The 16,910-nt window shown below is 43.2% G+C and overlaps 1 protein-coding gene across 5 annotated transcripts in view; it reads right to left on the bottom strand.

The window, feature by feature from the left end:
* Positions 1–16,910, bottom strand: part of LOC125461040 (uncharacterized) — a 168,533-nt gene that overhangs the window by 75,135 nt on the left and 76,488 nt on the right. For all 5 annotated transcript variants that reach the window (XM_048549352.1, XM_059652251.1, XM_048549349.1 and 2 more), the window contains 2 exons: positions 14,815–15,024; positions 8,315–8,439 (listed from right to left, as the gene is read on the bottom strand). In XM_048549352.1, the coding sequence (XP_048405309.1) occupies positions 8,315–8,439; positions 14,815–15,024 (335 nt within the window). The remainder of the gene's footprint in view (positions 1–8,314; positions 8,440–14,814; positions 15,025–16,910) is intronic.

Here is a 16,910-nt window from a genome sequence, read left to right on the forward strand (position 1 = left end):
TGTGGGGAGAAATCAGGAACATAGAGAAAACTAAGCTGGTTGATCAGTCATGATCACACTGAATGGCAGAGCAGGTGCAAAGGGCCAAATGGCCTAACCCTGCTCTTGTTTTCTATGTTTATGTTTTTAAACCTTGAACATTTGGTTAGTTTCTTGCTTAGGAATAATTAATGTCCAAATAAGCCAAGTCTCAAGGTAGGTATGGATCAATAAAATAAATAGATACATTAGATCTTCTAAGTGAAGCGCACAAGGATTTGATTCCGGTGTCTTGTCTTAATTTGCCAAGTTAGAAGTTCATTCGCTGATTGCTTTTGTGAACGGCTTGTCTATTATTCATGCCCGTCATGATTTTATAAACCTCTCTAAGGTCACCCCGAGCCTCCGACACTCCCGGGAAATTAGCCCAAGCTTATTCAGCCTCTCCCTGTAGCTCACACCCATCTCTAATTGCTCAGAGAGCATATCCAGTAATCTTTTAACACTTTACTTTATTTGTAAGCATTTCTGGCGAGGCCAGCATTTATTGCCCATCCCTAGTTACCCAGAGGGCAGTTAAGGGTTAACCATTGTGGTGATCGGAGCCAGGTTGACCTCATTGACTACTAGCATGTTGATTGGGGTTGTTATCCTGGGCCAATCCGGAGATCCCTTACTGCCCGAAATATCCAGGAGATTATAATCTCCTCAGTTCAGGCAATGATTGCAGGTTGTCTTCCCACAGCTAGTGTACTGACGCACTTGTAAAGTAAAAGGTGATTTGGTGATGGGAATGCCAGCCGCTGTGCCTTGTTTCAGCCTGTAAGCCCTGGCCTGAGGCTGTGTGTGTGGACCGAGTCTCCATGTATAGTCTGGGCCTTCACTTGTGTAGACTGACAGCTGTGAGTGTGGACCAACAGCTGCGCTTGTAGGTTGAGAGTTTAACGTGAAGGCCGAAAGCATTGTGTGTGATGTTATTGAGCTCCAGACCTCAAGATTCACTTGAATGCATTGCCATCCACTTTTACTATTGGAGAAAAACAAACTGAAACAAGCTTTCTTTTTGAAAGAGTGCAGTAATTTGGATTATTAAATGTAATAAGTTTGATCTTCTCAGTATAACTTGAATTGTATTTAATGAAATGTAAATTATTTGTTCAAGATTTTCTTTGATCTTATTTTGTAGACGCATATTAAAAAATCGATGAGATCAGAATCTCCTCAGTTCAGGAGGACTGACTCCAAGCTGGCCGATCACGGCCAGTGTACTGTGCACAAGTAAATGAAGGGTGGCTTGGTGATGGGATACCAGGCTCTGTACAGTTACTTCAGTGACAACGAGAGTGGGATGTGCCTGAAGAACATTTGCTTGGAAGAGTCATTTTGGAGCTGGGGTAAACATTTCTGGCATCATGCCTTTAGTTGGGAAGTTTGACTCATTTGATCCTGCCATTGAAGACTGGGCCCAGTATGTAGAAAGAATGCAGTATTTCTTCTGAGCAAATGACGTTGGGCCAGATGAAAAAGCAATAAGTGATGCTTTTGCCTGCATGAGAACTCGTACCATTCTCGGTTACACGGGGCTTAACTTTCCCAAAGACACCAGTCACTAAAAACTTCCGAGAGTTGACGGAGTTGGTTAAGCAATATTATAACCCCAAGCTTCCTCTAATTCTGAGATGCTATCCATTTAATTTGTCTGTTAGAGAACTGGGGGAATGTGTACCGGGATTTTTGACAAGATTGGGGTGACTGGCAGTGGCATGTGATTTTGGGTTAAACCTGAGTGAGATGCTGAGAGAACTTTTGGGATTTGGGATTAATGACATAACCATGCAGAAGTGCCTACTGGCTGAGGCCCATCTGGACCTCAAACAGGCAGGACAACTGTCATCATTAGAAAATGCTGCCAGTGGAGCTTGGGAGCTAAGGGCCATCCCAATGGAAGTGGACACCCTCACCTGTCTGACTGAGCTTGGGAAGCACTATTTGAGTGCTGGCAATCGTAGAGCCTCTTGCAAGGCATAGTCTGAGCGGAAGGGTCCGAGGCCAGCCCCCAGCAGAACCCCACGACAAATGTGAGCCTCACTCGATCCCAGCATAGCTGTATCTGTGGTTGCAGAATCTGTCTTTAACAAGATTCACTTGGGACTCCAACCCTACTGTTAGCACAAGGCTTCAGCCAGACTGAGAACATACACTGGGGGAACCATTGCTGATTAGGGTATGGCTTAAGTCCCAGGCTCTTATGAGAAGCAGTTGGTACAGTTGCCACTGATGTTAGTAAAAGACTCAGGCCCAAGCCTACTGAAACGGAATCAGTTGGGGAGGACTCACCTCGATTGGCTCAATGATTTTTTGATTAGAAAATGGCTACCTCAGTGAAGTCCTAGTGAAATACCCAGGAGTATTTCATGAAGGATTTGGGGCTATCAAGGGGGCCATAACCACTTCACACATTGGCCAGGAAGCAATTCTGAGACTTTGCAAGGCCCACCCAATGTCACTTGCCTTGCAGGCTAAAAGTAGAGGCTGGACTCAGGAGCCTGGAGTGTGAAGGAATCATCAAACCAGAGCAGTTTGTAGCGTGGGCAGCACTGGTCGTACCGATTCCGAAGCCTGATTGGTCGCTTCGCTGTTGTGGGGATCTTAAGCAAATGGTAAACCATTTCTCACAGCTGAATAAATACCCGATCCCTCACATACAGCACGTGTATGCAAACTTGACAGGGGAGCTGTCTTTTACAAAGCTGGTCATGAGCCATGCCTACCTGCAATGCAACTGGATGAGGACTCGCAGAAGTAGTCTACAATTAATACCCATAAGGGGTTATATCATTATACAAGACTGACATTTGAGATATCATCAGCCTGCACCATTTTCCAGCGGACACGGAGAACTTTTTACAAGAGCTACCCCATCTGGGTGACGTGCTAATAGCAGGGAAGACCAATAAAGAGCACTTGGAGAACTTGAACATAGTGATTAAACATTTCTCCCAGGCGGGCATTCACCTTAGATGGGAAACATGTGTGCTTCAGGCATCCCAAGTGACCGATTTGGGTCACTGAGACAACAAAACTAGGTCACACCCATTGGAAGAGAAAGTGAGGGCGATCAAAGGAGCCCCAGCTCCAACAGCTGTACCAGAGTTTGGGTTTATCCTTGGGTTGGTGAATTATTACAGAAAATTCACACATAACTTGGTTTCCATCTTGGCACCCTTACACCTGCTGTGGAGAAAGGGTCAGCCTTGGAAATGGTCGTGTCACCAAGAAGCAGCCTTTAGGGGAGTGAAAAAGCAGCTTTCATCATCTAAGGTGTTGGCCCACTATGATCCAAGGTGAGAGATACTGCTGACATTTGACGGCTCCCCGTACAGTACCGACACAGCCTTGGCTCACTGGTGGCCCAATGGACAGGAATGCCTGATAGCGTCTGCTTCCCACACTTTGGCTGATGCCAAATGCAAATATGCCCAGATAGAGATGGAAGGTTTGGTGGTCATCTTTGGTCTGAGGAAGTTTAGCCAGTACCATTAATGGATGAGAATTCATCAAGACGTGTCACCTACAGCTTCCAGTAGAATTCAGCATTAGGCCCTTATTCTCAGTGTGTACAAGTACAAGTTAGAACACAAGCTGGAAGCCAAGTGGCTAATACAGATGCCTTGAGCTGCCTCCTACTGGCAGATATTTCACCTGTGGTGACTCCCAACCCCAGAAGAACTCATTTTGGTTTTAATCTTTCTGAACCTTTTCCAGTCACCGCTGTCAATATCCGACTGTGGACACAAAATGATCCTAACCTAGCGAAACTAAAACAGCTGGTGGTAATGTGGGAAACAGAAGGGCCATCGCACCCCAGAATGACCAGATCATCTTAGACAACGGCATATTACTGTGGAGAGCAAGGGCAATTGTTCCAAGTAAAGTTTGCTGCCAAATACTCAAATACTGGCCAAACTCGACCAGTGTCATCCAAGGGTTTTCCAAGATGAAGATGCTAGCAAGAAGATATGTCTGGTGGCTGGGGTTGATGTCAACATAGCTGCGTTGGTGGGTCAGTGCCCAGAGTGCCAGCAAGAACAAAAATTGCAACACCCAGCTCCCCCACATTCATGGGAATGGCCAGAGAAACCCTGGACTAGGTTGCTGGTCAACTATGTCAGTCCTTTCATGGGCTCAGTGCTCCTGGTCATTGTGGATGCCCATTCAAAGTGGTTGGACATGCATAATGTCCATTCAGCAAACAAAGGGGTGATGGCTGAGAAGCTGTGAGCATTGTTCACGATACGGGGAGGTATTGGTCATGGACAATGGGGTGTCATTTTTCAGCAGGGAATTTGAATGTTTCCTCTAGTCCAAAGGCATTCAGCACTTAAGGACAGCTCTATACCATCCATTGTCCAATGGTCTAGCGGAAAAAGCGATCCAAACTCTGAAGGCACACTGAAAGAAGCATCAACTGATACTGTTTGATCATAGGACCACCCCACACGCAACAACAGGGAGAGCTCAAAATGTTAGCTTGCTCTCTCACTATGGATCCTGTCTGACCCATTGTGATGTCCAGCATTTGTTGTTTTCAGTTCAGATGCTTGTTTCATGCTGCGTTGAAATTGTTATCTTTTCAATTCTATGAACTTTGTGAATTTTTCTTTGTAGTCTCCCTATTTTGTTTTTTTTTGAAACAGGAATAGTGTTCACTATTTTCTAATCATCTAATCATCTAATACTGTCCAAATGTTCAATGAGCCTTTAAATACAGCTCCCTTACTCTCTCTTCATGTCCTGAAGTGCTCTTGGAATCATTCCATCTGACCCAGGTGCCTTATAAATATTCAGCCTCCCCGCATTTTAATTAGCATTTTGTTACTAATCCTTCCTTTCTTTACGAAGCTTCGATCATTTCCTTGGCTGGCAACCAGTGAGCAGGCTGTTCAACTGTTTCCTATAACAGCTATTGAGGAAGATCATTTGGAATGCCCACCCTTTTATGTCCCTCTCCAATTGTCTCCTTTCCCTTTCTCCAATGTTGAGAAACGATTCACTGTTTCATACTTTTCCAGCTTGGAATACATCCCAAACAGTCAAATTCCACTGGGCAAGATTCAGGAGACTTTGAAAAGCATGTGTATATCTGTGTACGTGTGTGTGTGTGTTTCTGTATATGTGTATGTTTGTGTCTTTCTGTACATTCATACACGTGTTTGTATGTTTAGGAGTGTGTATTTAACTATGTTTCTATATATATGCATGTGTCATTGAGATATGTGCATGTGTGTGGTCATGTGAATGTGAATGTGAGTGTGCATATGTGTAAATATGTGTGTGTGTGTGTTTGTACATAATTTGTATGCATGTGTCTATACAAGTGATGTTTAAATTGCAAACAAAGTATGGGTGATATGAGAGGAAACATTTTCACAAAGCAAGTAGTTACGAGTCTGGAATGCACAGCCTGGAAACTGTGGTGAAGGCAGGTTCAAATGAGACATTAGAGATGATTCTTTGGATAGAAAGGCCGAGCACGGATGTGGGGGGAAGGCAGGAGGCCAGCACTGGTGTAGAAATGGTGTGGGTACGATTACCAAATGCATTGTAATAACTGATTTTTTAAAAAACTTTTATTCATATGTGGAATGCAGGCGTCACTGGCTAGGCAGCATTCAAAGCCCATCTCTAATTGCCAAGAGGGCAGTTAAGAGTCAACCACACTTGCTGTGGGTCTGGAGTCACGTTTAGTCCAGACCAGGTAAGGATGGCAGTTTCCTTCCCTAAAGGGCGTTCGTGAACTAGATGGGTTTTTCCTGACAATCGACACTGGATACATGGTCATCATTAGACTCTAAACTCCAGATATTTATTGAATTTAAGTTCCACCATCTGCTGTGGCAGGATTCAAACCCAGGTCCCCAGAGCATTATCTTGTTCTCTGGGTTAACAATACCACTCGGCCATTGCCTCCCTGATGCATGCATATTTTTGGGTCTGTGTGTGAATGCGTGTGAGTAAGTTAGGTGTATGAACATGTTTAGACACACATCCATGTTGTATAAAGAAAGCCTCTTAAAAGAGAACCAAAGTATGATGGGATGTAGGAAAGGACAATAAATACACCAACAGACGGGTAAATGAGCTGCTTCAGGGGATCAAGTGATTCATTGTGACTAATGGTCTGTTGGAATACAGACAGAATCCCATCACATAACCAAAGCCCAATGTCCTACTCAAACAATTGGGGACAACGCATGTGTAATAAGAGAGCAAACACAAGGCAAGGCTGAAACCAGGCTTTAGTGATAAACTGTACAGGATCAGTCTGCTATACTGTAGGCTATCTCTCATGCTGCAGTTAAGCTGTAGTATTTACATCAGATTTCATTTTTGGAGAAATCTCTATATTAAAGTGGGCTAGGGTATGGCAGAAATCACAATGCATGTCTGTCAGCTTCTAGACACAGTCTGCCTTGTAGTAAGTCACATCGAGCATTATTGGAAAATAAATGATGAAAAGCTGCTGGAACATGTTCAGGAGAATTCAAAAATTAACAACAGAATTAAAATATCTAATTTCTCAATTGCTGCTACAGGGAGTTAAAAGTGTTACCAGTCTATGATGTTGCCACGTTAGAGATAATAACGGTAGACTTGTGTTTAGATAGTAACTTTAACAGTCTCAAGGACATTGTAAAACCTTTGAAGTGTAATCTATGTAACAGCCAAATAGCACACAGCAAGCATCCCCGATTACTGTTGAGATAAACACCGAGGGTGCAGATGGTGTGGCAGCATCCGGAGAGAGAAATAGAATAAAAATTATGAGTCTGATGTAATTGTTCTTCAGAACACAACTTAGTTTTTTGAAGATGAGGAAAACAGACAGCCATTCCATTTCAGGTGTTTTATTGGAAGGTAAAATGGGCAGAAAGCATCAGGGAGAACCTGCCTGCTCATCTTAGAAAGTTTAACAATAGGATCTTTTCCATCAAGTAGAGATGCCAGGTGGAGTCAGAGTTTATTAGGTTTGCAAAGGATGGCACCTGTGTCAGCACAGCATTCTTGCAGTGCTGCATTAGGAAAGCCAACCTGGATTATGTATGAGTCTCCACAGTGGGATTGAACCCACAGCCATCTGTTCCAGAGGCAAAAACAATAGCATGAACCAGAATAGGGACTTACTCATTCCCACAAATATCTAGTGGGAAAACGTGGGTCAAACATATGGCAGGCATGATGACTCAGCAGTTAGCATTGCTGCCTCACAGCACCAGGGACTTGGGTTCAATTATACCCTCAGGTGATGGTGTGTGTGGAGTTTGCATGTTCTCTCTGCGTGTGGGTTTCCTTCACGGGCTCAGGTTTGCTCCCATGGTCCAAAGATGTGCAGGTTAGGTGGGTTGCTCATAATATCCAGGGACGTGGAGGTTAAGTGGGTTAGCCATGGGAAATGCAGGGTTATAGGGATTGGTGAGTCTGGGTGGGATGCTGTTTGAAAAATTGGCATGGACTTGATGAGCTGAAAGAGAGCTTCCACATTGTAGACATTCTACAACGTAGACAATCATAGAGTCATACAACATGGAAACAGACCCTTCGGTCCTACCAGTCCAAGCTGAACTGAATCCCAAACTGAACCAGCCCCACCTGCATACTCCTGGCCCATATCCCTCCAAAACTTTCCTATTCATACATCCATCCAAATGTTTGTTAACGGTTGTACTTGTACCAGCATTCACCACTTCATCAGGAATTTCATTCCACACACAAACCACCCTTGGTGTAATAAAAAGACATAAGAGGCAAATTTAAATCTCTCTCCTCTCACTTTGAAAATGTGCCCCTAGTCTCACCAATGTCCTGTACAACCTCAACGTAACCTCCCAACTCCTATGTTCAAAGGACTGAGTATTTAAGGCAAGTCTGCCGAACACCTTTTGAACTGCCCTGTCTATATTTGACGCAAACTTTAAATAATTATGTACCTGCACCCTGGATCCCTCAGTTCTGCAACACTACCTAAGGTCCTACCATTAATTGCATAACCCTTGTTTGCTGTACCAAAATGCAATATATCACATTTATCCAGATTGAACTCCATCTGCCATTTTTCAGTCCTTTGCAGTCAGAGGAAAAGACAATTATTAAAAGAGAAATAAACCTGTCAGAATTAACAATCAAAAATCACAAGTGCAAATATTATGGTTTAATTTCCCTGATGAGAATCTTGCTGAAAACCAGTTTTGATATGCTCATAAAATGTAGCTTTCATTAAATGGATTACATTGATTGTTTATCCTTTCATCAAGAGAAAATGTGACTCATGTCTTACCTTGTTGTTTAGTGGATCACTCATCATTGTCTGACTGTTTTGACACATGTCTTCCTGATTACTCTGATGGACTGGCCCCAGTTTACATTCTGAAGAATTGCCAGATGGACGTTGAGCTGAGAAGCCTGTCAGGAAAAGATGATAAATGACTCACAGCACCATGCTCTTCTGTCATGACTGCCAACAGACCTGGCAGGTTGGTAACAGCTCCATGAGTCAGTGAGACACAGATACAGAGACAGACAGACAGAGGGACACAGAGACACAGAGACAGAGATAGACAGATACAGAGACACTGAGTGATGGTAAAAGGACATTAGTCCATTCCTTCTCTGGTGGGAAACTTCAGCCACTCTCTTACTGTCATTTAGTTTTTCCCTTCCTTTTGTTTAAACTGTGTGATGGGGTGGGGTATGAGGAGATATTTAAGAAACTGATAACTGTTAGCCACAACTCAGCAGGTAGTACTCTCATCAGCGGACCATAAGGCCAATCATTGATCATTTTTAAAGATTCGATTGATGGGATGTTGGTGTCGCTGGCTGGGCCTTCATTTATGCCCATCCCTAACTGTCAGCCAGCAGGTTAATGGTGAACTACCTTCTGCAGCCACTGTAGTCTGGTTGGTGGAGGGAGACCCACAATGCGGACAGGAAAAGAACTTCAGGATTCTGACCCAACGACACTGAAGTATATATATATTTCCAAGATAAGATGGTGAGTGGCTTGGAGGGGAACTTGCAGGGGATGGTGTTCCCATGTAACCACTGCCCTTGTCCTTCGAGATGGTAGAGGTCATATAAGTTCACAAAGTGCTGTGGCAGGAGCTTTGGGGAGTTGAGGCAATACATTTTGTCGACAGCACACATTGCCGCTCCTGAATGTCGGTGGGTGTGGGAGCAGATGTTTGAGAAGGTGGATGGGCTGCTGATGAAGTTGGCTGCTTTGTTCTCTGTGTTAGCATGGTCCATCCAACCCTAGCACCCCTCCATTTCTTACAGAACCTTTCCATTGAAGTACAGGAGATGTGGCACCTTCTCTTTTACTACCTCTCTGCTCACTGTCCAAGTCCCAGCACTCCTTCAGAGTGCAGCAGGGATTGTGTGTACTTCTTACGATTCGGTCTACTATATCTACTGCTTACAAGGTGGTCTCCTCTACACAGAGCAAGCCAAAAGCACACTGGCTGAATTTTTTTGCAGAAAATATGTATTCTGTCATTACCACAAACCTGATCCTCCAGTGGCCTGTCATTTTAGTCCTACTGCTAGTATCTCTGTCCTTGGCTTGCTATACTGTTACAGTGAGGCTCAGCATTAGCTGAAGAAACAGCAATTCATTTTTCAATTGGGCACTTTTCTCCAGCCCTCTGGACTCAACAATATGTTCATAAATTTCATACACGATGTCTTTCCACATTTTGATTCCTTTTTGTTTGCATATTTCTCTACCAGCGACAACAAACACCCTCTTCTCCTCCACTTTTGGTAGCTGACGCTTTTCCTCACACTTTTCAAAATCTCACGAGCCCCCAGGCACAAGTCCAGAACCAGGGGTCACAGTCTAAGCACATGGGGTAGGCCATTTAGGACTGAGATGAGAAGAAATGCCTTCACTCAGAGAGTGGGGAGCCTGTGGAATTCTCTGTCACGGAAAGTGGTTGAAGTCAAAATATTGGCAGATTTCAAGAAGGAGTTAGATATAGTGAAGGGGTGAAAGGGTATCGGGGAGAAAGCAGGAACAAGGAACTGAGCTGTGTGATCAGCCATGACCATACTGTATGGTAGAACAGGTTCAATGGGCTGAATGGTCTACTCCTGCTACTATTTTCTATGTTACTATGTTTTAAGAGAATGAAATAAAAGATACATCAATAGTTCAAAAAAGTAATTACATGTTCATCCTTGAAACGTCTGTAATAATGAAAGTCTGAGGGAATGAGATTCCACACTTGGAAAAGTTAATGTTTAGTACCAGAGAGGCAATGTAGCAACAATTAATTATAATCATGTCATTTAATGCATACTCAGAGTGAAATGAAGAGGCCCTAATTTTCTGGTGTGAGTTTATACTCTATCTCTGAAAGGCAGCACACAGACACAATGCCTTTTAATAAATCTGAATGGGGAAACAAATGGCAAGGTGCCATTTCTGTGTTGTTTATGGTGGCCTAATGCAGCTCAGTGACTTGCAGACTTAGAGTATAACTACAGTGTGTACTCACTAGACATCACTGACAATGTCCACATTATTAATGATCACTGTTGTTAACCTCATTGCTATTTTTCTGAAAAGTCATGACCAATGTGAAGAACTCACTCAGACCTAGCTTCTGTAACTCAGCCAGGAAGGTGGCAAAAATGTCACAAATTGAATAAATCACAGCCACAGAGCAGTTTGGAGGAATTTCCTGGAGAAATTATTATTTTGTTGTTGAAGAGTAAATGTATGACTCTTTAAAATTCTAACCACTTCTGAATAATCATTGAGTGAGTTGGTACAGGGATAGAGGAAGGTGGTGAAGATATTCTGGCTCTGATATGTACTGTAACTGAGATGTTCCCTTCATATTATTTTGAAAAGTAACACAGAAATTTGAAGGGTGACATTTGCAATTCTACAGAAAAACATGACTGACAAAAAGTGCAAGCTGATATATTGTTTTTCAAGAGACTGAATTTCACCAGGCACAAGAATCACGTAAGTAGAGCTGTGGATATGGCTTTAACTAAAAGTGGGGGCATGGATTGAGTTGTACGGAAAAATATGAGGAAGAAACATACTAAGGGGAGGACAAGGCAACCGTGGCTAACATGGGAAGACAGGGGCAGCATAAATACAAAAGGAAAAACATACAAGATAACAAAGTGTGGAGCTGGATGAACACAGCAGGCCAAGCAGCATCTTAGGAGCACAAAAGCTGACGTTTCGGGCCTAGACCCTTCATCAGAAAAGGGTCTAGGCTCGAAATGTCAGCTTTTGTGCTCCTAAGATGCTGCTTGGCCTGCTGCGTTCATCCAGCCCCACACTTTGTTATCTTGGATTCTCCAGCATCTGCAGTTCTCATTATCTCTGAGGAAAAACATACAATACTGTGAACATTAGTAGGAAACCAGAGGATTGGGAAGCCTTTAAAAACCAGCACAAGACAATTAAAAAGCAATAATGGAGAAGAAGATGAAATATGAGAGTAAACTAGCTACTGTTAAAGAAGACAACAAGAGCTTTTTTAAAATATGTAAAAGGTAAGGACGAGGCAAGACTAGACATTGCAGTGCTGGAAAATGAGGCTGGAGAAGTAGCAATGGGGAACAAAGAAATGGCAGAGGAACTCGATTGGTACTTTGCATGAGTTTTCACAGTGGAAGACTTCAGCAGCATAGCAATACTTCAAGAGAGTCAAGGGGCAGAGTTGGGTGGGTGGCCATCACTAAGGAGAAGGTGTTAGGGGAACTGAAATGTCTTGAAGGCTGATAAATAACCTAGACCAGATGGACAACACCCAAAGTTCTGAAGGAGATAGCTGAGGAGATTGTAGAGGCATTATTGTGATCTTTCAGGAATCACTGGAGTCAGGGAGGTTCCCAAAGAACTGCAAAACGGCTAATGTAATAGCTCTGTTTTTAGAAGGGAGGGAGACAGAAGACAAGAAACTATAGGCTGGTTAGCCTGAACTCAGTTATTGCTAAGATTTTAGCGTCCATTATTATGGATGAGATTGGGGAGAACTTGGAAGTGCATGGTAAAATAGGGCTGAGTCCGCACAGCTTTGTCAAACGGAATTCATGCCTGTTAAATCTGTTGGAATTTTTTGAGGAGATAATGAGCCAGTTAGGCAAAGGAAAGTCAGTGCACATGATTTATTTGGATTTCCAGAAGGCCTTTGACAAGGTGCTGCACAGGAAGCTGCTAAATAAACTAAGTGCCCTCCGTGTTATGTGCAAGGTTCAGGCATGCATAGAGGATTGGCTGATTGGCAAAACGCAGACAGTGGGAATACAGATAACACAGCGTAGAGCTAGAGCTGGAGGAACACAGCAGGCCAGGCTGAAACACCAGCTTTCCTACTCCTCCGATGCCGCCTGGCCTGCTGTGTTCATCCAGTGCTACACTGTGTTATCGCAGACTCCAGCATCAGCAGTTCTTACTATCTCTGTGGGAAAACAGTGCTTTTTCAGGATGGCAGCTAGTGGAGTTCTGCAAAGGTCAGTGTTGGGATCTCAACTATTTACCATACACATTAACGATCTGGACGAAGGAAAGGAGGGGATTGTCGCTAAGTTTACAGATGACACAAAGATAAAGATTATCTTATCAGATTACCAAATTATAAGGTATCCTTCTCTTTGTAACCCCTGAACCCATTACTCATCAAGATTCTGTCGCTCTTAAATACACTCAATGACTTGGCCTCCACAGCCTAAGATAGGTGGAGGGGCAGGTAGTTTTGAGAAAGCAACCAAGCTGCAGATGACTTGGAGAGGCTTAGGAGAGTAGGTGAAGAGGTGGAAGGCATTCATTTCAAGAGGGCTAGAATACAATAACAGGGATATATAATTAAGGCTGCAAAAGGCTCTGATCAGACCACATTTGGAATGTTGTGAGCAGTTTTGAGCCTCATATCTAAGCAAGGATGTGCTGGCATTGGGGTCCACAGGAGGTTTTCAAGAATAACCCCGGGAATAAAGGGCTTGTCATGTGATGAGTGATTGAGGACTCTGGTTCTGCATTCGATGGAGTTTAGAACCCATGTTTGGCCGCATCTGGACTATTGTGTCCAGTTCTGGTCACCTCATTACAGGAAAGATATGGAAGTGTTGGAAAAGGTGCAGAGGTGATTTACCAGAATGTTGCCTGGAATGGAGGAAAGGTCTTACGAGGAAAGGTTGAGAGAGCTAGGGCTTTTCTCTTTAGAACAACAAAGGGTGAGAGGTGACTTGATAGACGTGTACAAAATGATCAGAGGTACAGATAAAGTGGACAGCCAGAGACTTTTTCCTAGGGTGGAGGTAACTATTTCGAGGGGGCATAGTTTTAAAGTGAGTGGAGGTAGATATAGGGGAGACGTCAGAGATAGGTTCTTTACTCAGAGAGTGATAGGGCCGTGAGAGTGAAGTGGACATGAGAAAATGTTTATATGAGTAGGAAAGATGAGGACCTGAAGGCACAGCCTCAGAGGGCAGGGGCGATCCTATAGAATTGACACGAGGAGGAATTTCCTCAGCCAGAGGGTGGTGAATCTGTAAATCTCTTGCTGCAGAGGGCTGTGGAAGCCAAGTCATTGAGTGTCTTTAAGAGAGCTAGAATCTTGACTAGTAATGGGTTCAGGGGTTACAAAGAGAGGGATACCTTATAATTATGTAATCTTATGAACTACAATGTCCAATTCAACAACATTGCCTACCCACATTCATGCTGTACGAATGAAATAAGTGGAATTATAAAAAAGGAGTCAGAGGCTGGCCTTGGGCCTTGCTCTTTGATGGATAAGTTGTTATACTTTTAAAGAGCTACTGGATCTCTGTGTGTAGTCAGATAAAGGCCAATTTAGACAAAAGAAAATGGGGATTGATAGACTTCTGTTGGGCAAGTAATGATAACAGATCCAAGAAGTGTTAAGATACAGATAAATCATGACCTAAAGAAACAGAGTGCATGGCTTCCTATTGTTTCCATGTGTCTTTCTCTAAAGGATATCGATAGATGAGTTGGGTTTTAATCTGACAGATTAATGGATCACTTAATTCATGATAGATTTTTTTACTAAGATCTGATGGGTTTTAACTGGCTTTCTGGAAATGAACGTGCAAATTAAGTGCTGGAGTAGGCCATTCAGCCCTTTGAGTTTGTTCCACTATCCAACATGTTCATGCTTGATCTGATTGTGATGTCAAGTCACCATTCCTGCTTACATCCAATGATCACTGACTGTTATCAGTCAAGAATCTATCTTCCTTGAATTAGATATATTCAAGGACCCCACCTACATTCTCCTGGGGAAGAGAATTCGAAAGACTAATGAGCCCTCAGTGAGAAAATTTTCTCTGATCTCCATCTTAAATGGTGACCCCTTATTTTTAAACAGTGCCCCCTGGTTCTGGTCTCTCCTATGAGTGAAGACATCCTTTTGGCATCCACCTGCCAAATCCCCTCAGCATCTTATGTGTTTCAATAAGATCTCAATCTTCTCAACTCCAATTCATATAGGCCCAACCTGCTCAACCTATCCATCTCAATTAACTCCTTCCACCTGAATGTTAGTTAACTGAACTATCTTTGAATCTTTTTGAATGCATCACATCCGTTCCTAAATAAGGAGACCAAAAATGTGCATGATATTCCAAATGCTGGCATGCTAAAGCCTTGTACAACTGTAGTAAAACCATCACTACTTCTATACTCCATTTTCCTTGCCATAAACCCCAACATTCTATCTGCTTTCCTCATCACTTGATGTCCTATGTTAACCACTACGTATGCAACATTATTATTGAGCTTACCACTTCTATCCAATTCCCCCATCTCGCCACTGGCAATCTTCTCCTGGCTTTCTGCTCCCATGGTTTGAGGCAAATGCTTCTGCAGTTGATGAGTCTCCTGTTGATGGTCACAACTTGGATGATCCAATAATGATAACCTCATATCCAACAGTGATTTATGAGCTGGCGAGGCCCAGGACGTTTGAGAAACTGACAACCTCTCGGTCAGACCTGCAAAGGAAAAGTGGAGTACTATGTCAACGAGATTCTGTGTAAAAATTCTGTGAAATTAATAGTACTGGATCCACCTCAGCCAGGACCCTTCATGGTAAATCCTCAGTTTCTGCAATTTTATAAAGTGTGTGACCAGTGAACAGCCCATGACACAACTCCTAATTTTTCATTGTGTTGAGGTCATTGAGAAATAAGACAGGCCGCCCAAAGAGATGCAAAGCAGCAATGACCATGATAAGTTGAATAAATTGAAACAACTCCTTTTCTGATTGGTAGGATACAGTGGAGATCAGGATGTGGAGACTGTGCAATTGTTCAAATGCATGCCTGAAGTTTTTTTCCACATTGGAAAAGATCAGTTGCCTTCCATTGATGGGATGGCAACAACCTCAAAATCACAGAATGATAAAAGCACAAAATTGTTACCGTGCAGAAGGAGGCCATTCAGTCCACTGTCCCTGTATCAACTCTTCAAATGAGCAGCATCATCCAGAGCCAATTTCCTGCATTTTCCCCACATCCCTGACACAATGTTTCTCTCCAAATAATCATCAGTGACCCTCTTGAATACCTCTAACTACTCACTGGGTGAACAAGTTTCTGCACACTCCAACCTTGCTCAATTTACAGGTCACTTTAGATCTATGCCGCTCTCATTCTTGTCTTAAAAATGGGAACAGTTTCTCCTTATTTACTATCTCTAACCCGCTCATGATTTTGAAAACCTCTATCACATCTCTTCTCGGCTTTCTTTTCTCCCCAAAGGAGAAGGGTGACTCAGTGGTTCAGTCTTAGCACTGCTGCCTCACACTGCCAGGGACCTGGGTTCAATTCCAGCCTCTGGTAGCTGTCTGTGTGGAGCTTGCATCTTCTCCCTGTGTCTGTGCGGGTTTCCTCTGGGTGCTCCAGTTTCCACTCACTGTGCTAAGATGTGAGGTTTCAATGGATTGGCTATGCTGAAGATAGGATTATAAGGATAGGCTGGTGCTGGGTGGGATTCTCTTCAGGGAATTGGTGCAGACTAAATGAGACAGATAGCATCTTTCTGCGCTATTGGGATTATATGAGGGGAAAATCCCAATGTCTTCAATCTATCCTCATCCTTGGAACCAGTCTTGCGAATGATTTCTGCACTCTCTCTCTCTTTCTCCACTGCATTCACATCATTCTGTGCCCAGAACTGTACACAATTCTCTAGCTGAGGTCTAACAAGTGTTTTACGCTAGAGATCACCTACTTCATCCCAAGATAAAGAGATGGGGTTGTCGTCAAAGGACGCTTCATGTTGGGTGCCTGTTTGTGGATTCATACTAATGGGGGAGGTGTGGTATTCACAGGCCCAACATGAGGCAATGTCCCTGCCGTTATGTCAAGTGAGGGCCAATAAATGGAGAGTCACTCTAGGCCTCACTGAAAACTTTGAACACAAGGAGGCCAATCATCCCTTCACCCATCTGTATCCAAATACCATTTCCCAGCCTTAGTTGCTTATTCACTTAATCCTCATAGTCAACCAAAATCTAACAATCCTAGGTTGTAAAAGTTTTGATTACTCCCCTCCAGCCTTGTCAGCTTCCTGGGAGAGAAATCCAGAAGACTTTCACTCCCCCTTGTGTGAAGAAGTGCTCCCTCACATCATCTCGAAAGGCCAGGCTCCAATATTCAGGTGCTCCCTCCTATTCTGGACTCCCCTCCATTAAAGGAAATAGTTTCTCTCCATCAGCCCCATCAAATGCTTCCATCATCGAAAACACCACAGTTACATCACTCAATTAATTGCCTATACTTAAGGAAGTACAATTCTAGTCTACACAAGCCATTCCCATAATTTAACCTTTTTAGCCCAGTACCATTGTGGTGAATCTGCACAGTAAAATCTCAAA

This window comes from Stegostoma tigrinum, chromosome 18 (assembly GCF_030684315.1).
Source record: "Stegostoma tigrinum isolate sSteTig4 chromosome 18, sSteTig4.hap1, whole genome shotgun sequence".
NCBI lineage: Eukaryota > Metazoa > Chordata > Chondrichthyes > Orectolobiformes > Stegostomatidae > Stegostoma > Stegostoma tigrinum.